Here is a 24813-nt window from a genome sequence, read left to right on the forward strand (position 1 = left end):
AAATCACATATACCTCAACCTATTTTTTTCTTATTCTATCTAGAAAGAATATTACTCAAGAAAGTTTGTCTTCCTTTGAATTCCAGACAGTTACATTTCAGTCTCCAGAAACTTTCGGAGAATTTTTAATATAGATATAGCTATATATAGATATATATTATATAATATAGCATGGGTCCGAGGCCCACGTCCTCCATGTCTGATGAAAGCAGGAAAAGCGGATCTGAGGGGCGGGGAGATCACAGTGCGGGTTGGGGCTGAGTGGTGGCATAGCACAGTGAGGCTCCGGCATCGCTATTATGGCTCTGTCTGTCCCAGAGGTCATGACTGAAGGACAATTAACAAACAACAACAACAAGAACAACAACAACAAAAACGCCGCCCGCTCCTAGAAGCGTGCAGCTACAGTAGGAGACATTTCCTTTAACCCCTTCAACATTGGCGGCTGGAGTGTCACCTGTTGCCGGCAACAGGAGCCATCCGGAGAAATCCCAGCTCCCAGCATTAAAGGGGTTAAATTACTGATATGAAATTTAGACGCACACCTCAAGTCTTCAAGCATCAACCCCAAAATCTCAGGAAGAATTTCTATTTATTTTTTTTTTCTTTTTCTTTTTAATTTAATTAATTAATTTATTTTTTAACATGTCTTTTATCTGTAGTTTTATCACCAGTAGTATTTTCTTGCTCCAGAACATGACGGTAAGTAGCAAGACGATGGTAAGGCTCGCATTTCTCTCTTGCTCGCTTTCGACTGGAAGACTGAGTCACTTGGCTCCGAAGGAAGGCGTGCTGCCGCCGGGTGACGGCACGGAGATGGCCGTCCTTGGGCACGTGCACCACGAGCAGCGGGGCGTCCCCTGCACGGCTGTGATGACAACCTGCTGGCCTCTGATTGACTCTCCGGTCAGAGGAAGGGTTTCGATTAAAGTACAGTAGAAGAGCTGCAACATAGGAGGAGGAGTTGGTGAAAGCTTGAAGTCAAAACATGTAAAGAGGGGATCCAAGCTGCGTTATACGTCTGCGTGGGCAAATATTGCCCATTGGTTTCTGCTGACTGCAGAGACAAGCAAACTGATGAATTTATAAAATAATTATAAAATAATAATAATAATATACTGAAGCAAATCAAACATATATAACAGCGGGTGCATAATTTCCATAGGTTACGTTGCTATGTAACTCTTCTCTGTATACGCACTCAGTCCACGACGGCCAGAAGAAAAACCCTAGTATCTAGAACACCATTTCTAACGCTGAAAAGTGGAAACAAGTATGAGGTTGAAATTCTTTGCGCTTCCTGCTTTTGGCTCCAACCACTTCGAACACCTTCGGCTGCCACGCTGCTAATGCCTGGAATAGGCTTAATGCTCCACCGTGTGGCAAATGCGAGAACATCTACTGAGAAAACAGCAACCGACATCTCGTCTGCGTTTCCTCTGACTGTTCCATATGAAATTCACATAAATTGCTTCCAGTTATTGGCTGTGGTATCCAAGGGCCTCCCACCCCACTGCCCCGTTTCCAGCTCAGAGAACAAACACAGAGACTATCAGATATACAAGACCAAGCTCACACACACCAATACAAAAGGTAACATTAATGCTTAAATGAAAAAGGTCCTCTCCAAATAATTCATTAAAATATTAAAAAAAAATCATTTTTGAAAAAAAAAAAAAAATCTATGATACCAAAAGATCTAATAAAGTAGTAAGGCACTCAAATCAGTATATACTGTAGTCTCTTGCATTATTATACTGAAAGGCATATGGCACTGCATCCAGTCTGCCATACTCTCCCCACAGCTGTAGGTCACTCTTCTGAAACGAGACCCTGGAAACCTTGCTCTGCTGGCTTCAGTTTGTGTGCTGGGATGGGCCCAGCCTCCTCGCAAGTCATTCTACCCCCAAGAGCTGAGGCGTGCTGTCTGCAGAGGCAAGAATGTGATTCATGGGAGATTTTTTGTTGTGCATCTCCAGCAAGTCTTGAATGAAACCTGATGGTCTCTCTAGCTCAGAGCTACCCCGAGGCTCCTGGTCTTTTGCGGGCTGCTTCTGTGCACTCTTGGCGGGCTCCACAAGGCTGGCACCGGCTCCTTGCCCGTTTGGCCTCTCCTCTTCGCAGAGCACGTCCTTGGTCGCGCCGACCAGGGACTCCTTTCGGCTTCTGGTGCCGGATGGGTGGCTGCCAACAACCCCCGCAGAGTCGCACTCATTTTCTGAGATGGGGTTGGTGCCACTGTGGCTAGACTCATTTTCGCTGTCTTCCCCACACCTCGACTGGGTCTCCTCCTTGTCGCTCTCCTTCCCGTGGTTTCGAGTATTTTTGACTTTCTGGTGTATGCGCTGGTGACGAACCAGGCTGTGCTTCAGAGTGAAGGTCCGTTCACAGGTTTGACATTTGTACGGTCTCTCGCCTGCAAGAGAATGAAAATAGGAGGTCAGCCACAATGTCACAAACACACCTCCCTCTTGTTTCAAGCAGCTTAAGATGCTCCACACTGGAAGCTCAGTACTTTCATCAAACTTTGGTGTTCCTTCTATGCGGTCTTTTTGCTTCTGTATTATCGTGATATGCAAGCAAATATAAAGGCCCTGGGGCCCCGTAACTCCAGAAATAGAGATGGGTTCTGTCCCTTTATAACTTGATAAGATTGGAGTACACTGTGCACTGGTGTCCAGTAGAGCTTTATAATCCTGCGTTTCTGATGTGCCAGGCCATTGAACCCACACAGTCCAATGAATCTGATTTTCCCTTTCCTCCACCTGGCTGGAGGCAGCAACCCTCTAGGATCAAAGTGGGCTTTCCATCCCACCTCCTCATATCATCTCCATAGTCACACAGTAAAACCACAGGGTACCACATGGTGTACCCATTGTATCTTTTCCTTTGGCCCTGCATTAGGGAGGGAGGAAGGCCATGAGCCCCAGGTGCTTGTTAGCATCCCATCTACAGCAGCCCACCACGGGGGCTCAGAGTTACAGCCCCTGCCACATGCAGAGAGAGGAGATTTGAGATAGGAGGACATTACCTACAGATCTGTGGTCAGCAGGGCTTAAAAACTGAATCAAACTGAATAGTACATAAGAGAATATCTCCTTCTCCTAGATACTGGAAGATGAGTTGTTTACCTAAATCAAAGAGAAGGTGTCATGAACTGCTCTTGACAGATCAACTGCTACTCTTTTTGTGAAGCACAAGGACAGCACTGCTGTTTCAAAATGTAAAGAGCAACTAAAGGAGCCAAATTTATTAGGCATTCACAGAACACTAAAGGTGTCTGTCAGCAGTGGTCAATGTTTACTGAGCAAATGAAAATCACAGAATCATAAAATCATAAAGGTTGTAAATGCCCACTAACCACGTCCCTCAGTGCCACATCCACGCATTTCCTGAATACCTCCAGGGATGGTGACACCACCACCTCCCTGGGCAGCCTGTGCCACTGCTTCACCACTCTTTCTGAGAAGACAGTTTTCTCAATATCCAACCTGAACCTTCCCTGGTGCAACTTAAAGCCCTTCCTCTGATCCTACCACCACCACCTGAGAGAAGAGGCCAATCCCTACTTTGTTATAGCCTCCTTTTAGGGAGTTATAGAGAACATGTGCCTTGGGATGCTGTTAAAAATCTGTTGATGTTCTTCAGCCTGCTGGAGCTCTACTCCTATTTCTGAAACACTTGAAAGCTCTTAAAGAAACCTCTTCACACCTGTGCAAGAAATGCTACTGTCCAGACAAAATTTTTCCATTTACTTTGCAGCCCTAAGCCTCAGAGCAGCTGCAGATCAGATCCTATGCTGTAATGTGCTCTCAGAACCACTTTTTGCATCTGAAATGTTTCAATAGTTTCCTTAGCATAAGCTTCTTGAAAAACAAAGCCATGCCTCTGCTGACAAAATAGCCCCTACATCCTGGCCAAGTACAGTGCCCAAGGTACTTGCTACATGCCACCACTGCCCTGCCAGTCCTGAAGAACCAAAGGTCCCACCCTGACAGCTTAATCCCGTGTTTCTGGTTGCCATTGCTAAAGACTTCTCAGTGGTGCAATTCCATCAGGACATCGCCAATGTGGAGTAAGCCAGTCCTGCTGTCCGTGGGAAGCATGACACTTCTGAGAGAAGTTTCTCCTTGCTGTTGACAGAGGACAGGGCTCCAGTCCTGGAGCTCCAGCCAGGAGCTTTTCTGGTCAGCTGCCTTTGCCCACCCCCAAACAATGCAGCTCTGCAGCTCACCCTGTGACTGGGATCCCAGAGCTCCCCAAAACTACAAGCCAGGATGAAGGAAATGTTTCAGCCTGACTGCCATTCAGCAGGCACGCAGTGTGCCAGGGGTTCCTTACACACTTTAGAGTGCCCCAGAAGTTCCTCTTCTGAGAAAAAGTATTCCAAAAAGTATTCCAAAAGCTTTCTATATTCATCTTGAATCAAGCATGGTTAAAACCGAAGTATAGGCAATATTACACAAAGACAGCACTCTGCCATGTATCTGAGCGGATGGGAGGGAGAGAGGAAGGAGGAAGGTCAACCAGTGTTGAGTCAACCACAGCATTGAGGCAAAATCTGCATTTGAAAACACATTATCTAAACAGTGGTGGTGTTTAAATTTATTACATTTGAAGAACTGACCCAGGTTTCTATTCTATTCTAACCTATTCTATGTTTCTCTATGACACTGACATCCTTCAGAGTCAAATAAGAAAGAAAATAGATGTATCGATATGGTCTGTGCATCTCAGCTTGCCTTTAAAACACACAATAAGGGAATCACAGGCACACAACAATGTATCATTTAGGTCTAACGTTCAGCATTTTAGATATTATAATCTTCCCGAATCTTCTGAATTAGTATGAAAATAGCCACAAGAGTGGGATCCATCCCTTGTTTCACTCAAGTTTTGAATCCTCAATACTGGATGAAAACAGGTCATCTTTGCACTTGAGAAGTCAATTACAAAGGTAAAAAGTTTTGCTAAGGCACTAGTCTTTAGTGTAGTTTATTAAACATCCTCTTCAATTACAGCACAAATATTTTGTAGCCTAAGTTAATCACAAAGATATCATCTTCAGCAGAAAGCATTTCAAAATACATGAAATGTCAAACTGCTCCATTTTCCTGCATCAGAACAGCCCTCTGAGAGGTAAAATACATCATTAATGAGGATGCACGACTAATTCGCTCTTGAGCTAGCTCATGACTTCACCTCCTTCTCAATGCACTGCTGAAATTTATTGCATAAAGCAATCCCTAGTACTTTAATTACTGAGTAATCAGACAAAGATTTTATTACCTGTATTCCACATTCTCTGCCAAAGGAAGAGAAGAATACAAATTGTAGCTGTGCCTTTCACTCAAGCAGAAGGTCACGTGTATCACCAGCATACAATCAGTACAGGCCAGATAATCAGACAAAACCACATGCTCTCTCTAAACTTTCACTCAGAAATGAAGCCTTACGTACTGCCATGTTTATCCACTGCTTATCAAAATACTGGGAAGAGATATGGCCACACACACATAATGGGAAGGGAGTGAGAAGCTGGACTGTGTGGAGATCTGAATACTTGTCCTAACCTTCAAACACTGTAAGCAAACATGGGGGAAAACCATTTGGGAGCTGAAGATAAGGTGGCGGTGTAACTACTCCTGCTCCTTTAATAGGTGCTTTAAATGGCAGATCGGGGAAAAGATGACAACTCACAGCTACCTTTGTGACTAAAAGCAGTGTCTCCAACTTCATGCACTAGCAGTAATTGTGCATCTACAGAGAAGATGCATCACTGTGGTGGCAGATCTGCTCATTATCTGCTCTGCCCTGAATTCTCCTCTTACCTGTATGAGACCGCATATGTCGCGTCAAATCTTGCAGAGACCAGAAACGCTTGTTGCACACAGTACAGACTTTCTTTCTTTTGTCTGCTTTTGCAGTACTCTTAGCCTCATCAGTCTTTGGTATTTTGTCATCACTGCTCTTCTCAGTGGACTTTCTCTCTGTGCCTTCCCCCTCAGAGATGCTTTCGCTCTCTTCATTCTCCTTTCCTGTCGCCTCACAGTCCAGAGGAGACTCCACTACCTTCAAGTCCATCGGAGACTCTTCCTGCTCAAGACTGGAGTCCTGCATCGAGGGAGCTCCTGCATCATCCTGGATGCTTTTGCTTTCATCCTCACTGCTCCTTTCATCTTTTCTGTCCTCACGAATGTGGGCCTTTTTGTGACGGCTAAGAGTGCCAGCAAACTTGAAGGTTTTGCCACAAACATCACAGGCATGTTTCCTTTCAGTCTGAGAATTGCTGCCTGCATTCTGGTCATTCTCTGCCAGCTTGAAGTCCATTAATTTGCTGGCAAAATTGAGGTCAAGACTTTTGTTACTTACAGAATCTTCCTCAGGGCCCTCTTCATATTCATCAGCTTTTCCTTCGGCATCCTCTTCTGCTGGTGGAGAATCAGCCTTTGGCTCCTCCTTGGGGCTGCACTCACTCCCTGGTAGCTCGTTGACTTCCTCTGGCTGCTCCTTCTCACAAGATGTCAGGTCCAAGACTTCACTCCCTGTAGCAGGTGCCTCCGCATCAGCCTGACTGTCTGCAAGCAAACAGAGAGAAGCTTTCAGTGGGACACTCCACTAACACACAAGTACCAGCGGTGAGGATTCACAGACCCACAAGCAGTGCTGCCGATCAAGTGTCCGAACATCTGCCTTATCCTATCTATCACTCAGTAACTTACAGCTGAAAAGAGATCAAAACATCACAGAACCAATCAGAATGATAATTAAAAATCTGTTAAAAATGGATTCATTTTCTAAAATAAACTCACACCCTTAGCAATTTCTTCAAGTGTGATACAACTGCTTTTACCAGAGAATACAAAATGCTGCAACACTGAAGAAAAGCTTAGGTCACTACTGCTACAAATATACTGCACCAGAGACACATGGATCTGTAAACAGGTGTACAGAATATGGATACAGACTGAAGTAACATACATCCTCATGTTACTCTGATAAAATTGTAAGCAGTGGGAAATGTTTTCCAAAGGGAATATAAAGGCCTCGTGCCACCAACTGGTACAATTAAATGTCAAAGGTTATCACAGGACGGGTAAAAAACTGGCTATGTATCAGATAAGCAAAAGATGCTGAAGTTTGTCTACATGTTGGTCTTTGACCTCACCTGGATTTCACCTGGAAACAAAACATTAAGCAAAGAAGCAGTAGTAGGAAGCATCCTTTGCTGTTTCAGCAACCCTCCAACAAAAAAGACAAAACATGCCTAAGATGTCCACCTTAATGACATTCTCTGTTCCCCTATCAGTCTGCACCATTACCACCGCTGAAGACACGACACACTCAAGCAACATAAAATGAGTAAGGCAAACAAAGGGACAGAGCTGTACCTCTTCTAAGCTCCATACAAAAACTGTAAGTATCAAAAGTGGAAATAAGCAGGACTGAATCTGGATGCTCATGCTAACAATGCATCCCATGTGCCGCTTTCCAGCAATTGTTCCAGGACATGAGCTTAGCAAGGAAAGCTCAAACTTTCCTTGTGTTAAGTCCTTCCCCATCTCCTTCTTGTTGACAGTGTGTAGCTGAGGCAACAAGACCACACAACAGTCACTGCAGCATTTATCTGCAAGCCAAATAGCTGCTTGGTAACTGCAGGGTTTTAGAAACTCCAGATGAGCAGTTTAAGTCCTCCATTTGACACAGTACAACATGTGCATGTCCCTGCATTGCCCAGATTTCCTATGACAGGATTTTTTTTGCAAGCAAGGAGTAATCACAGAAGGTATGAAGGTAATTCTCAGGCAAACTGAAGTTCAAATGTAGCCTTGCAATATAACTTGCATTGACCTCATTTTCTTAGAATCACCACAGAATCATCAAGGTTGGAAAAGACCTCCAAGATCATCCAGTCCAACTGCAAGTGATAATCACTGGCAATTGAACAGATGTCACAGCTAAGCAGCATTTCCAGATTGTGAACTATCATTTAATGCAGCATAATCCTTGACACGCCTCCTTTTCTGAGGAAGTCTGAGTGGGGTGGACTGGAGGAAAAGAGTGAACTGTCAAAAAAAAAAATATCTCATCTTTTAATCAAAACAGATCAGTTTATATTGACTGGTATGCACAAAAGCTTTCAACAAAGTTCGCTGCTCGTCTTATTATCTACCCATTAAAACATGCAACTATGCCCTAATCGGTGTATAATACTGGAGAATTTGAGGGCATCTGGAAAAAAAAGGTCACCTACAAGCGCCCTACACATTTGCATTTGAATTCTGTGTTTTGACTCATTGCTTCTTGCCTGGATAAACTAAGGTAAAAAATTTAAATGAAGTTATTACAAACATCAGGAGGCATTTCTAAAAACCCAGCTGAAATCTCAAAGCGTAATAATTAAGGAGCAGCACTGCTTTACAACTTGGAGAAATGTGAGACAGGCGTGGATGAAAAGCAGGGGGCACACACAGCATTCTCAGTAATGTGAAGGCAGCAGGGTCTTGTGGCTGATGTTGCAGGCAAAGCAGTGAAATCAGAACCCAAACCCAGGCCACATCCATACAGGGAAAATGTTTTAAAAAACAAAACAAAACAAAACAGAGGAAGCACTCCTGTGGGTTTCTGGCCTGCTGCCTTCTTCCACACATGGCATTCTGGGGACTGGAACAGCACATCTGTGTCTCACTGGAAATGCTTCAGCTTAGCCCAAGAGTTTGGATGAAAGGAAGGATTAATGACGAGAGACGTGACTCCATGCTGCTGCTGAAAGGGTTCTTGTCCTTGACCATGGCCACCCACTCTTACTTCAACCATAGTGGTGCTAACATTCACACACCACACAGCAAGCAATGTCTTTTTCACCTCAGCATAGATTTGGGGTGAAATGTGGATTTGGGGTGCATGGAAATGAAGTGACCCCACAATTACTGCTCCAAGGGCAAAGGGGAGGGAAACCACAGATGATTTTCCTTCTCAGCAGCCCCTGTTTGCTGCTGTCAGCAGCAGGTATTTGTGAATGATGGATGAAAAGACAAAATTGTCAAAGTAGATTGAGATACAGAGATCTTCAAACAATGTCCATGGGAAGCACCTGCGTGGCTGCTGCACTCCAACACTGCTGCTCACCCTCAACAAGATGAGCTGCATGGGTGAGGCCAGGAAACATTCCTGTGTGGAAACTGTGTGTAAGGCCAAAGGAAAACTGAAAGCAGAATGAGAAGGAGGGCTTTACTGGGGAAGAGAGCAGGAAAGTATCTTAAGATGGAGAGAAGTATAAGCTTGAAGAGTCCAGGATGGAGGGAGCTTCACTTCTGTCACACCAAGAGCCACATTATGTAACTCCTTGCTGCCCAAACACAAGGCAGCAGATGCAGAGCAAGATGACTCTTCAGACAGGAACTACTGGGAGCCATGTTCAGGAGGGGAATACAAACCAGAAGCATTCCAGGAGGGGAGTACCAGAGAAGGCCAAAAACTGAATGTTTTGTTTTAAAAACCCCAAACACAAAAGCCTTGTCAACTTTTAATTTCAGCATGTTGCATACCGTGCATCATTTCCCACTTTTCCCCTTTTTCCCCCTAACTTTTCCTTGCTGTGGTTTAAGCATTTGCACAATGTATTATTTTTTTTTCTTTTAAGAGGAAATTGTTCAATTAATTGTACTCAAACTCTGTCTTCCTTTTTCTCCCCTGTGCCCTTCCAACCTGTAATTCCCTCCTTGTGTTGCTGGCTCACAATTACATTTTCATGTGGAAGAGAGATTGGGCCTGTGGGACAGGTGATGTAGGCGGTGTTGCCTTACCAGCACAGGCTAATGGGTGAGGATGACATTAAGAAAAAAAATATGAACCTTAACCACCAGCATTCAGAAAGGAAAAAGACCTCAGACACCAGCAGCATGGATACACACACTTTCTCTTCCAAAACCAGCTCATCACAATAGAATGAACGCTTCCAAAATTCAGCTATGGACTTGGCCAGGAATATCCTAAGGTGCGGGCTTGGGTGAGCACTCTTCCTTCCCACCTGCACTAACGAGACCTGCTGCCTTTCTTGTCAAGGAAGAGCTTCCCAGACTCCTTATGAAACTACATGCATATCACAAAATGGCAGCTCCTGACTAGTCAAGCTACTCTGTGGTTACCCCCAACCTGTGCGGTTGGTTTCACAGCTGGTGAAAAAGTAACCTGCTTTGCACAAAATCTGATTCTGGGGATGGGTGAGAACCAGCCCTGCTCTGCTGCGGACAAACTGGAAGAGCAGTGCGGGCCGGTGTGTGGGAAAGAGGACTGTCGTGAGGATGGCCTCACTGGTGCCTGGTGTGGGGCTCCTCCTGCAAGGCCAACACTGCTGCTTTTAACTTGTTTACAGGTCTCTTTGAGAAAACCTGGCTGGCCACACAGAATGCTGTATGGCACAAGGAAGGATTCTAACCAAGTCTTCAGATCTGAGCAAACACTCCTCCAAAGGGCCTGAGCTCCTCTCACACATGGGTTACTCCTGTTTCCAGAATCAGTGGCTCCATGATTTCATTTGTTTATCATGCTATGCAGCCGCATGTATTAGAGGTAGTGAGGAAGGTATGGTACAAGGGAAAGGTCTGCTGTTTCTGTCTCTTATTAATGCTCAAAATGCTCTCCAGTCGGCTTGTTACCCCGCAGATAAACTTGGAGAGAACAAGAGCAGAACTGCCCTTACCTAGGCCCCTGCCCACTGCCACTTTCTCAGCACCTGCATCTCAGTTTAGGTACTCTTAAACCTCAGTTTTAGGAGCCAAGCATGTAGCCTTGTCCCAGAGAAGCACAGTTTGAGTCGCTCCTCTGAGGTGAGGACACGAAGGTGTCAAGGTCTGATGGAGTCAGCTCTGACACAAAGCTAAAGAGCTTGGGAGATGTAAGGAGAAGAGGGGATCAGCAGGGAGGCGAGGCCCTGAAGAGGAAGGCAAGGAGAAGCTGCAGCTCAGCTGCTACCTCTTCAACGTCTGGGAAAGAAACAAACTTCTCAGGAGATATATTCATAAGCAAAACCTCAAGGTCTCCATCTGAGAATGCAAAAACCTTTCCTCCTGCATGAAAGAAACCACTATATACTTGTAGCCAAGATTACTTTTTTTCCCTCTAACTGTTGCAAGAAAAGCGTTTTGATGAAGCTTGCTTACAATTCAAGCTGAAGGTTTCAGTCAGCCCAGTCAGAACAGTCCACTTCATCTTTTATAGGTGGCAAGAATGAGAAGTAAACTGCTTTCCTGTATACACAAACACAATTGTCCAGGGAGACACTGAACATGGAAAATTTCAGATAAAAGAGCAGATACAGATCAAGGCGGGGAGGATGCTGGTTTGATTCTGTTTTCCTTTGTATTTCTTTCCTCTGGAACTAAGGCGGAATAGAGTATAGCTGGAGATGCTGAGGTGTTATTAGATAAAACAGGGTGCTGTAGTGGAAACAATTTTGTGACTTTAAAGCAAATGTTTATTGCCAGACATTCCTGACATCCCCATAGAAGTGTCAGAAAGCCCATCACATAAATAATGCTCAAAAGCAGAGCAGACAGAGCACTAGAAATAAGTGTTGGACAAGCAATTGGCATTACCAGTCAGACTTTCTATTTTCCCTACATTAACCAAAATAACCTCAGATACATATATTTTTTTCTTATTTTACAACAGACACAGCCACCACTAGGTGGAAGCAGCCTAGTAAGTTTGGCACTTTTTATGAACTGGTCACACAGTGCTGCTCCTACTTAAATCCAAACTTGGAGAACATCTCTTCAACCTGTGGAGTCAACTTGCAAAAACATGGGGGCTACCTTTGTCCATTTTTATTGTAAACACACATTTTGCCACCTTTACTACATCTCATTATATCACACACAAGGTTAAATACTTAAACAGCCCACGCTTGAGGGAGCTTCAGCTGTTATGCACATGACTCTTGAAAAAAAAGCATTAAAAGACAGATGACTTCTTAAAAAAGTGTAGGGAATTTGTGTACACCTTTGGGAAAAGGATCAATTCTGGAAAAGCAGATGGTTAAAACTACAACTAAAACCCTGGAGAAGAGAGATATAGCACCATGCTGTTTGCCTTTGACACAACCTATGGTCCCCTCCAAGACCTTCAAGTGAACAGTTCAAGTCACCAACACAAACAAAGGCACTCAGGACTAGTTCTGACTGCACCTAGCAAGTGGAAATCTGCACTGAACTGGGGAGAAAAAGCCCAGAGATTTTCAGTTCACAGTGAATTCTCCTGTCTATCAGGAAGAGGGTTTTATGCAGAACTGGCAATACATTCAAGTTATATATCATCTCCTCAGTATCTTCAACACAACCACTCTGCCATTCAGACCAACTTCAGCGTCTTCTCTCCATTTGCCACTCACTCCTTTGCCAAGCAACTCTTGCCTTGCCATAAGCTATGGTTCTGGAGTGGCTGTTAAACTTTGCCTGACACTGAAACTGCAGTTTCAAGCCCTTTGTCCTCTAGGAAATAGCGACAAATGTAGTTCAGAGGTACAGACAGCTATGACAGTTTGGAAAAACAACAAGTCCTCCACTATAACCAGGGCTCACATGATTTCTGGAGGGATCACAGACTGGCAGATTTCTAGAGCAAAGATGAATTTGGCTTAAACACTAATCAGAAAATTCACTGTTGAGCATACTTTGTAAATATTTGCCTAGTTAACACAGAATAGTTGTTTTTGACTCTCCCACATCAGGAGCAGGCCTCTCTAAGAAAGGGACCTCTTCTTAGGAAAGTATGTACTTTGTAACAGACAATCCATTACCCCATTCCCATCCCAACATCTCTCCTCCATCAGTGGCATTTGGTTGTAAGACAGAAGCATTCAGAAAGCCCTACGAAAGTGAGGGCAGGGCTGCTTTAATGCGATGGAAGTGGACGATTCATTGAGTTGCTCCACAGGGCAGCAGCAGCAGCCTGCCCCGCTCTGAGCCCTACAGGCTGCCCCTCCTGCATAAGATGTTTTGGGCCCTGTTGTCAGGCTGCTCCCTCCTGTTTCATGAAGGAAGGACACGCACAAACTCCATCACTCACACGGATTCCCTGTCTTCGACTTCTATTCAAAACCACCATCCTGTTTCTTGTTTTGTTTTAAAACAAGACCAAAAGAAACCCTCTATAAACCTGTTCCCAGTGACACTCCATTGAATTGTGCTTCCTGTCTTACACCTCATCTTAAAGCTTTCCTCTCTGCTTCATTTAGAGCTGACCAAACACCACCCAAGCATCTCCCTTTCAGCACACAGCGCAGCAATCCAGACTATGACCCACTTGCAGACACAGCTATTGAAAGGCTTCTCCTGTAAGCCCCAATCATGCCACTTGCCCACCTTTTAAAGCCAGCACAAGGTGAGAAATACCCCCCTTTTCAACTGAGCCACAGTTTCAAATTATAATTTACTTCCACTGATTTTGAAATCCATTTTTCTTGTGCAATGGAGTGAGACCACATGTCCAAAGATGCTGAATGATTCTGGCCTGTGATTAAACACCAGCTGGCAAAGCTTGTTAAGAACACTAAGCCATGCAATGAAGTGCTCATGGTAATGCTACCAACATAGGAGCTTTCTGAAGCTCCTTGCTTTCTGAAGCTGCTGTCTGAAGAAAAAAAGTGTTTGATGGTAAGGCCAATTTCAGCAGCATCCATCCAGTTCTCCCAGGAGATGCTGCCAGCTCCATCACTCTGCTGCATCAACACACTCTTTCAAGGTCACAACATGAGCTGGATCTGAGAACTGATCTCAGGACTGCTGGTCCCTCCCCTTGCCCTTTTCATTTTTTTGGACAGCTAGGTCAGTTACAGACGTGGGGATGAACAGCTGGGAACAGGTTGAGCCAGTATGGCTGAGACGTGCTTTGTGTTATCCAACCGTGGCCCAAGGCTCTGTCTGCCAGGGGCAGGATGAACCACTCTGACCAGCCCAGCACTGGCTGCACAAGAACTAAGAACAGCATTTACCTTCCATTGGTGTCCTGCACATTGAATGTGTCATGCTCACACTTGGCTTTAGAAACCCTTTCCTCCTTACCTCATCAATCAGCTGAGCTGCCTTAGCATCCCTCTGACTACAGTTTCCAGCAGATCCCATTAGGGCATTTTTACTTCATCCTGCTGCAAAGATCACAGAGGTGAGCACTTTCAGAGCCCTTTCTGAAGACTTTTGTTCTGCTACGGGATCATGTTATAACACGAGTCTTCCCCTCTCATGCTACAACCATCTGTTGCCTGCAAAGGCCGAACCAGCTCACGTGACACCCCGGGTAACGTGCTCCAGCCCGGCAGAGTTACGGGCTGTTAGCGTGGTAACAAGACATCTTCGTCCTTCGTGGCAAGCAAGAGCAAATCACGTTACAACATGTCTCTAGCATGGCAGATTTTACTGCCAGACTAGTACTGAGACCTGTGTGACTGCGTGTGAATCACTGCAATACAACCTGCCCATTACAAGGGAAGAAAGTATGAGAGGCTGTGAAGACAGCAGACATTTCCAAACAAAGGTCTTGCTGCTTTTAGATTTGCTGTTTCAACGGCTCTTCCATGTCACCTAATCAGTGACAAAAATCTGCCCCTTCTCTCCTGGAGGTATCTCTTTTGTACAAGAGCTTCTCAGGCAAGGGAAATGTACCAATCCACTGAGCTTCCTTCCTGCATCTATCCCATTTGGTCAGCAAAGACAAACACTGAACTACTGCACTCACCCACAGATTGATGCCAGTTCGCCCCTTTTTGCTAAATGCCACTCACCTGCCTACAGCAAAGCCTCGTGCGATCTGACAATCAATTTCCTTTGCTGAAAAAGTCTCAAAATTGAGCGTGCAAGAAAATGACAGGTGAACATCAGCACAGACAAATTTAAGGTAAAAAAAACTCCGGAAAAAAAATCACCGAAAGCAAACCTTCAAGATGCTGTAAGTTCATGAAAGAGGAGCCGCTGCATACAGCTCTCCAGGACCACTGCCTTGCCCTGCATCAGCAGCCAATATAAAGCCAAGAAACGCTGCGTACTGCAAGCAAGGGCGTTGAGAGAAAAACAAAGAGCATCCCTTTGCTGCTGTGTACAGGCCTGGTGTGCCCTCATTACAGGTTGTGCGTGCGGTTCTGGCCTCAGCACTGCAGGAAGGAACATAGCTGGGCTGCAGAAGACACAAAGTGAACCTAAGAAATGGGATGACAGCAGAAGGGCTGAGGACCCTCATTTTTGGAGGAGAGGGGGTGATTATGATTGAGGTCTGCAAGCAGAGAGAGCAAACACAGAATTGCAATTCACCAAATCCTGCAATGCTGGAATGAAGGGAGGCTCTCTGAAACTAGCAGGGGATCAGCTTAAAACGGATTTAAAAAATATTTCTTTACACAGCAGGTAGTGAACTTCTGGAGCTTGACGCCACGTGAGGTTGGAGGCAGACAGCATCAGCAGGTTCAGAAAGCAACTGAAGAGACTGAGAGACAGCTGGTCTATGATCAAGTTCTAAAGGGAGCAGGCAGCGACATGACCTTTAACATGCAGCCCTAATGCAGCAGTGCAGGATGCTGGCAGTGTAAGAGGAACAGACTGAAGGAAGTGACCAGGCCCACAAGCTCACCCAAAGCAGCAGATCCTACCAATACCATTGGAAACAGTGTTCAGCTGCATGAACCACTGTTCTAACACAGCAGGGCATTGGGAGTTGGACTTGATCCTACTGGGTCCCTTCCAACTTGGGATATTCTATGATTCTGTTTCTTTCACCTTTATGCTTTGCTTTTCTGCAATGTTCAGCCCTACTAGCACAGCTTGACCTTTCTATTCCATTTGAAAAGTGCTGTGCTGCTGTGAGATCCAGCATCCCTTTTCTTAGTCTGGGGGATAAATCTATTTCTCCCCAGAGATCAGATGGCAGAATCTGTACAAATTTTATTAGATTTGGTATGGCAGGCTGTTTTTTTTGTTTGTTTTTCCTTCTTTAATGCTTTCACCCTCCCTTTCATTCTCAAGTCTCCTTGTCAGTAATCTCTGAGACCAGCCTGTCAGAACCAAATCTGTTTCAGTGGAAAAGAACCCTAATTTCCCTAGTCAAAGGTGACTTACTACAACATCCTCGTTGCAAGCTCCTCAACAGGATGTTATCTTGAGATGTCCGTGTTTGAATTTGACAAAACTTCCATCAAAGCCACTGGGCACCTGATCCCATAGACTTCAGTTGTATTAACTCCCTGCAGGAGAAAGTTTTTCATCTCTGTAATTCATTTTAACGACTAAGAGAAGGGAAGAGGCCACGTACAAGAAGAGCAGGAAGAAAAGCCAGGCTCATGCACTGGAATGAGGAAAGCTTCCCCACAAGATGTCTCTGTGATGGAGGAGGAGATTGTGAGGATGGTTACAAGTCAAAGGAGACCAGCTCCTGTCACACCTTTTCCCTCACATCCAAACCCCCTGAACACACACACATACAATGCCCCAGACTCACAGCCTTTCTTCGATACGACACTGTGGGTACTTCCCTCACTTTCATCTGCCACAAGTTGCTTCGGTTCTAATTAACACCTCAGCCTGAACGAGGCACTCCCCACATCTTGCAGATACATTTCACTTCAGTTATTTCTTTCTCCTCACTGTGTCAGCGCAACATTTTAGAAGCATCAAGACACTGATTTTTGTAGGCTTTCAAGTTACTCACTTTTTCTTTTTAGATGCCTGCTAAATCAACCAGAAATTTATGGCTACAAACACCACTTTCTGCACTTTTATTTGGCTTCTTTCACAATGCAAATACAAAACAGAACTTCAAAGTTCAGCAGAAATCTTTTTGCTTCACGATAGCCTAATTCTTTTCACATTTCTTTTCAAGCATGCAATGACAGGATTAGCTGGGGATTAATTGCTTGAAACTCAACCTGCATCTCAGGTCACAATTTTCTCATATCTTCAGATTTTAAAGCTTTTCTATCAACCAAATATTTGTCATACAGACCAGTATCTACAACAGATAAGATCTTTTTTCCACACAAACATCCTATTTGGAGGTCTCAAAACTCAAACAAAAATCCTGCTTACTGCACAAACTTCAATTTCCCTACCCCAAGTTACAGTCCTATTCCCAAAAAGAAACTGCACTGCTTTACACAAATGCCACCTTCTCATATACTTTTTATATAATTTATATAATTCAAACAAGCAGTATTCCTTGCTTCCCATACTGTCCCTCAAAGGCACCTGCTCTTCAGATAAAACATGCTTACTCACTGGAGGGTCACCCAGGCAGTTATAGTTTAAACACAAATTTATTTATTTATTTATTTATTTATCTCCATATGAGTGATCGTGGCTTAAAATACATCTGCAGCTGTGTATTGACTCAGAACTGACTGCAAAACTCAGCAGCACAGCAAGACTATTTGAGGCTGGACATCTCATGGAAGCCAGTCATTTGAACAGACTCTCTTTTGAAATAAAAGGTCATCTAAGCAAGCATAGTACATCAAAAGAGCATTGCTTAATTAATGTATCTCGTGCCGTTGTTGTAGCAGTTGAAGCACATTACTGCCATGGTGAGGACCAACTCTGCAAAGTAAAGATGTCTACAGTTCCACTGACTCAAGTCATACAAACAAGGAATAAAACCCCTTCCAACTCTTTTTTACAACTTGCATCCACCTATCAATAGGAAACACCCAGCTTCACAGGTTAGGCATAACTGTATTCTTCTAACTAATTAATTTCTGTTGCTTAAAGATATCTTCCCGTCCATTTAATTTCCGTGATATTCTGAATGCTTGACAAGCAACAGCTTATCTGCAAAAAATAAAATAAAATAACCACTCACACACACATTAAAAAAAACAAAACAACTAACCAAAAACAAAAGCAAATCGCACAGAAAAAACAAAACCAAAGAAGAACCACCATTGCCACTGCATCTCACCTTTTACGAACAGTAATGCTGGGCCAAATATGATTTGGTAGTATATCTCTGAGGGAGAACACCCTCAAGTGATTCTCTGCAAACACATCTAGGTTATCTGTACTAATGGCCGCAGACCATTATTTTCATTTTGTATAGAACCCCGTTTGATTCATGTACTATAAAGGGAGAAAAACTAACTGCATCATCTGCAGGGCACATCTTCTTTGCTGCTCTGAGAATGAAAAAAGTCAAGAGCTGGAGAGAAGAGCAAGAAAGAAAGGTAAACTGAGTTGAACATAGAAAATTAAATAAGACAACATCAAGAGAAAGAAAGTATGAAAAGCAAGTGTTCAAGCATGTTCAAACAAAACACAGGTACAGTGCTAAACACTATTTAAAAGCAAACTGTGCCAAATTCCCAGAGCCCCACTTGTGAGCTTTGCATTACAATAAAAACCAATGAAGAAGATGTATACTTCCCAGGGAAATGCTTCTGAAGTAAAAAACACATAGCAGTGTTGAGGCAAGACTGAGCAACACAAAGGCTTTTATCAGAGGCTTTTGGCTGCGTGAAGGATATGGGTTACTCATAGCACGTGCGTTTGTGCCCTTTCACAAAAAACAAAAATAATCTTGACAGCTCTTCATGTTGAAATTCTACTGAACATGAAAGATACGCTTGCAAAGTTCTTTTCATAACTGTAAACGGACAGAGGTTTAAAACTGGTAGTATCTATACCATTTAAATGCTCAAAATGAAGTGTACCTTTTCCTCAGCCAGACACATTTTCCCATGACCAATTTTCATACTATAAGTGGATGGAAAAGAGCTAGTTGCACACTTTGCTCAGGTGACTGCACTAGTCTTCTGATAGCAGTGTACTATACTACAGTGATCTAGGAGCATGGTCAGCTTCACTGCCATGATTCTATGAAACCTTCTCTGGGAAGCCTAGTCTAGCATCTGATTTAGTGCCTGGCAACCCTGCCCATGGCAGGGGAGCTGGAACTAGATGATCTTGGAGGTCCTTTCCAGTCCAAGCCATTCCCCGATTCACTACAGACCAGATTCCCAACGCAGACAGTTTGGGAGCAGAACACCCCTCTCATGCACGTGGGCTTATCTTCGTCTCTTCTCTTCCGAGTCACAGAGCAGCCACCAAGTTCAGACAGAAAATTCCCTTTTTCTCTATACAATAAGATCAGAGATCAAAATCTTTCCTTGCCTCCTTTTAAAAAGCAAGTCTAACTAACAAGTCACTGCCTGTGTGATAGGTGGGGACAGAAGTGTGTTGCACTACAACACTGTAGATGTCTCCACCAGAAACCTGTGCAGGATACAAACCCAGCAAACTGCTACATCACACAGCTGACAGATTTTGCCCCTGCCACCAGCACCTGAGAGCCAACACAGTAACACAGGGCCCATTCCATCCCAGAGCATCCTAGCAGATCCCAGTGCACCTTAGCACTTTCTTTGGAAACACCTTCCCAGGCTAAACTTCCTCTGTCTTCCCATCTTACCTTCCCCTTTCCTCTCCTGTAAGCTGTATGTACATTGCTGTCAGAGGGGAGCTGCTGTGGACTCTCAGCTGAGAAACAGAGAACCAGTGTCACCTGAAAGGAGGTGATCCAAGGCCCAAACCTGATGAAGCGTGATTCTCCAGCGCCAAGTCTCCCTCCATACTGCTTTAATCATGATTAGAAAGAGCTCTCAGTATGAGCAATGCCAGAGTGCAACGCCCTGAATCTCATCAGTGCCACTATTGTGGCATCACCGAAGTCCTGGACCTGCACTGAGGACACAACCTAGCTCCTGCTGCAGTGGTTTGTTTTCCCTGTGGGTACAGCAGTGCAGGCCTTCTAAAGGATGGCATCCCCTCCCAAGCCCAGCAATGGCAGGGGAGACAGGTTTTACCAGAAGTGCATTTTCCTGTCTTCATTAAGGGTTTACAGCAGTACTGCTACCTTGGAAGCCTGACATCAATAAGCAGGTCAACCCCCTCAGTCTGGGCAAAGCCTCTCTTTATTGTTTTCTGTCTCATGAAAAGTTCCTCAGTAACTATATATTATTTTTGGAGGGCAGGGTGTTAGAAAACAATTGAAATGAATAAAGAGCTCTCCTTCACCGCTGAAAGCACACTGTACGCTTAATAAGATGATAGAACTTGAGCTGTGCACACCAGAAAACAATAGCCTCACTGTTGCACGGATACCTTCAAGTTACGTCCTCGTGTCACCCAGAGCAAACTGTAAGAGGAACTGCTCTGCAACTCAGATTCCCTACAAACCTCTTAGCTAACTCTTTACCTCTTCAGGGTTCCCCTTTAGTATTGAAATGGATCTTGTGCTTCATGAACTCTTCATTCTTTAAAAATAAATAAATAAACAAATCTCTTATGAGGCTGTACTCAATTCCCAGAAATTTCTTACAAATCTTCCTGACTTTTTACATCAGGGGTTGAGACTGCATAATGAGGAGAATGATATTAACAACTACCACTGACCTAAAAGTGAGCAAAAGAAGTAGAGTTTCTTCCTTCCCAACTCCAAGCAGGGTAAGAACTTACTAATTATTACAGCGTGAGTGGAAAAAGGAGTTCACTTCAGACTGACACAGCAATCAGTGAAGCCCTTCCTTCCCAATGAAGAATGAAAAAGAACCTCAAACTTAGAGTAAATCTTGCCCCTCAGTTCCTCTTTTGGTTTATCCCTGGTTTGAGGTTACTTGCAGAGTGGCACGATATTAAAGGTTCCATATATAACTGCATGCCTCGGGGCATGAGCCCACCTTTAGTTGTCTAACACTAAGAAGAAACATTTCCTAGAGGGAAACTACTACTACGTAATGCTCAGGATGCTATTTCTCACATCCTCCTTCTTTCTGTCAAACAAAAGCCATCACAAGAAAAAAAAATGCTAAATGCTACATTATTTTCTTTCACTGACACAGTTTTACACTTATTTGCTCTCATTGTTATGGCATATTTTTATCATTACTGAAGTTGACAAACTGTCCCTGGAAGAATCCAAACAAACCATGTAAGGCAGAACGAAATATTCAACACATGTTCACTGTCAAGATGAGACAGAAATAATAGAAAACCAGAAACCAAGTTCTTTTTCCATGTATGCTAAGTTACGCCACTGAATTCAAATGGGTTTTAGCAGCTTAAATTGCCCTCTTGATACTCAAAGTCACAGAGATTACTCCATTACTAAAAAAATTTAACACCACCACAATGCAACAGCAACAGCTGAGGCTTTACAGAAAAAAAAAAAGAAAAAGATTCGGACATCAGAGGGAAGATGAGAAAGGAAGATTCCAGCATGGGGAGACTTTGCTTTCAGGTGCCTTCAGCGAGGAAAATACTCAGGTACTACAATCCACTTGAAGGACAAGGCACTCTTACCTGTGTGAGTGAGCATGTGCCGCTGTAGGGAACTTGCCCACGAAAAGGCTCGAGGACAGTAAGGACAGGAGATTTTTTGTGGGCAGTCTGAGTAAGTGTTCCTCTTTCCTCTCAGCAGCTTATCTTCAGCAGTTTCCTTCTCATCCTCACTTGTTCCATTTTGGCCACTTTCTTCTTTGAAATTGTCAGTGGACTGTAGAAACGGGCTAAATTTATTAGTGTCTGTAGTAGCCAGCATCTTCTCTATGCTGGCAAACTCCCCGCTTGATTCCAGATCCACACCACTGCTCAGTTTAGGTTTGTTTTTTGTTCCTTTCTTTCTACCCCTTTTCTTAGTCAACCCAGTGTCAGCAATGGGAGACGGCTCGGGATCACAGGCCTGAGTCAGGTCACTGGGAAGGCTGGAGTCTCTCTGAATGGCGGTCACGATTGTCATTTTTGCTTTGGCATTCCCTGATTTGTCGCACCCAGTGGAGCTGCTCGCTGCCTTGGGACTGGCATCTGCAGCCTCCGTTTTCAGCAAAGCAGGAGCAGAAGACACAGATGAAATGATCTGTGCAATGGAAGCCAGCGGTGGCAGCTCTTTAGTTACTGGAGGCTTTGGCAAGAGAGGTTGCGGTGATGGTTTAGGCCTCAAGGGTCTCAGCAAGGCAGAATTGCCAAGGAGAGCTGGGGAAATGATTGGGACAGTCAAATGCAATGAACCCTTCAGTGGCTGGGGATGTCCGACAGCCCTGTTTTTCTCTGAGTTCCCATTTGCACCAAAGCCCAGAGGACACTGCTGACAGTTATAGGCATTATCAATGATCACAGAAGAAGCCAGCTCTTGATTCCTGGCCTCACCTGGGATATCATTATCCCTCTTCAGGACTTTGGGGATGGACAGATCAATGGGCTCCATGGAACAGTCATAGAAGGACAGGGGAGAAGAGACAAACAGATTCTCCTGCTTCACTTGCACAGCACTCAGGTTTTTGCTCTTCTGAGAGAAATCCAATGGCTCATCAAAATCCATCGGGAAGTTGCCCGTAGGTTCAAGTTTGATGGGAACATGAGATGGTGTCCCAGGCAAGAAGCCATTCTGTGGCTCTAGGAAAGGTGTGATGGGCTTGCAGTCCATGTAAGTGCTGTCTTCCAATAAAGGAGCATCTGCATGGCTCTCCTGAGCGCTGCAGTCCACCACCAGGATGTAATTCTCAATATCCCTTTCCTGCACATGCAAATGCTGCTTCAGGATATGGTGAATGCAGTTCCTCTTGGCTGAAAAGGCTGTGCCACACTCCTTGCACTCAAACGGCTTCTTCTTCTGGCAGCCACTGTGAGTCCTCATGTGGATGCGGAGGGCCCGATAATGCTTCAGATCCTCACCACACAACTTGCACACAGTGTCTGGGGAACAGAAGGCATCCACCATTTCTGCAGCATTGCTGGTGACATACTCAATGTTCTTCTCTATATCCTTCCTGGTCACTTTGAGGTGCTTCTTTCGCAGGTGCCTCTCACAGTTGGCTTTAACTGTGAATGGGTAGTGGCAGATTTTACAAATGTAAGGCCTCTCCCCACTGTGTGTCCGCAGGTGCCGGATCAGCGCCGCCTTGTCAGCTGCAATGTAGTCACAGATGTTACACTGGTATGGGGAAATACCCAAGTGAGAACGGATATGAGCTCTCAGGACACCAGAGAAGGCAAACACCTGGTCACAGAAACGGCAGGGGTACAAGACTTTCCTCATTGTTGGGGCTTTCTTGTTTGCTGCCCCTGCAATGATGGCTTTGAGGTCCCCTTCTGTCACCTCTTGCTTGATCTTCGCTTCCATATTCAGAGGCAGGAGAGCTTCAATAATGCTGTCCTGCTCCAGTTGTGTCTTCATCTCGTGCTGAGTTAAAGGCTCTACTTTGGGTTGGAGAAGCAACTGCGAGGAAGGACTTGATTTGGCTCCTGGCTGGGAGAGGTGAGAGTTGGAGGAGGTCTCCACCGAGTTCTTGATCAGCCTTAGAGGAGGTGGTGGGAGGCTTGGGCTAATGCAGCCGGGGGAGGCTTGCTGGGCACTGATAAGAGGAGGAGGTGTAGAAGTTGCGACAACTGTTCGGGGCGTTACCAAAGGCTTTGGCTTCAGTGGTGGCATATGCTTGAAAATGGACTGCACGGGGACAGAAGGTGCCTTAGAAAGTGGAGGAAGACTGATTTGAGGAGGAGCGGAAGAAGCCATCTTCAAGATCTGCTGAATGTCTGCCAACTCAATTGCAGATTCATTGGAGATGGGTTTTACCACAATACTGCTGTCAGGCTGGATGATAAAACCCTTCTGGAAAGGCTGCAGCGAGAGGAGCTTTATGTTCTCCTTCGTAGGTGGGAGGACTGAAAATGGCCCTCCCATAGAGGCAGCTTCCAGAGGAGAGAGGCTGAGCAGGCCAGTGCTGCCGGGTTCCTGAGGTAGGTTACTCTTCAGTGCTCTGAGCCGCATTTCTTGGACCTCGTCTTGTGTATCGTCCTCCTGCTTGACAGGTTTGATGTCTTTGGTGTACTGTAGGCCCAAGGATGCCATGAAGGCTTTCTGGTCTGGGTTCTCACTGGGTAGGGATGTGGACTGTAGCTTGTGCTTGTCTCTTCCCTGATCCATCACGTGAGTTTCTGTGTGCAGTTTGAGCGCTGAAAGCATGGGGAATGCCTTGTTACACGTCTCACAAATAAACCGATGGAATTCACTGATGCACCTTCGCAAATTTGTTTCACACCAGACCTGCAAGACATGCAAAAACATTTAGAATAGACACCCCCAACTGGCAAAGCAATCACATATTACTGCACAACTAAACCACTTCACTCTCTCTTCTTCTGGAGTTTAGAGAAGCCCTTCAGCCACCTAAGTGGTGTATCTAGATTAGGGGCTCACTCTCCAGAAGTTCTTTTCTACAGAGGCAAATTTCTTCAGAGAGTTATTCAGGCTCTAAAATACTTTTCCACTCTAATCTGCCCTTCCAGAAACCTCTCTCTGTTCACGGACAGGACAGGAGCCTCGGAGGACTACCCAGCTAACTTCAGTAAGATGGGTAGTAAGACTACCTCCTTCGGCTCTTTTACTACAAAGAAACTACAAGGAAAAAAAAAAGCATCTAAGAAGGGTAAACAACAACAACAACAAAAAACCAAAAATATCATCCCTCAAAATCAAAGTAATAAAATGCAGAGGCAAAACCAGTCAGACTTTTGATTAGGGAGTCTGATTACATTTATTCTTCCAAGAAAAATATTATGCTCACAAATAGATTTTATACCTGAAAACAATTGTGAATCCAAATACCATATTTAAATATTTAAATGCTACGCAGGTAGCATTAGATGTGGAATTGTCTGAGGAAGGCTGGGAGGGAGGGGCATGGATCTAACACTGTCAACATTTTTGTTTAAAATAATTTTATAGATCTTCACACCTGAAACTAAAAAAGGCCAAGTGTTCTTTGGAAAAGGGAAAAAGAAAAAA

The 24813-nt window shown here is 44.5% G+C and overlaps 1 protein-coding gene across 2 annotated transcripts in view; it reads right to left on the reverse strand.

Moving 5' to 3' along the window:
• Positions 1-624: 624 nt before the first annotated feature.
• The window catches only part of RREB1 (ras responsive element binding protein 1), a 113009-nt gene continuing 88820 nt past the window's right edge, over positions 625-24813 (reverse strand). For both annotated transcript variants that reach the window (XM_031552758.1, XM_031552757.1), the window contains exons 9-11: positions 21333-24072; positions 5832-6578; positions 625-2416 (exon numbers count right to left, since the gene is read on the reverse strand). In XM_031552758.1, the coding sequence (XP_031408618.1) occupies positions 1896-2416; positions 5832-6578; positions 21333-24072 (4008 nt within the window). In that variant the 3' untranslated portion in view covers positions 625-1895. The remainder of the gene's footprint in view (positions 2417-5831; positions 6579-21332; positions 24073-24813) is intronic.

The sequence above is a fragment of the Meleagris gallopavo genome, chromosome 3, assembly GCF_000146605.3.
Source record: "Meleagris gallopavo isolate NT-WF06-2002-E0010 breed Aviagen turkey brand Nicholas breeding stock chromosome 3, Turkey_5.1, whole genome shotgun sequence".
NCBI lineage: Eukaryota > Metazoa > Chordata > Aves > Galliformes > Phasianidae > Meleagris > Meleagris gallopavo.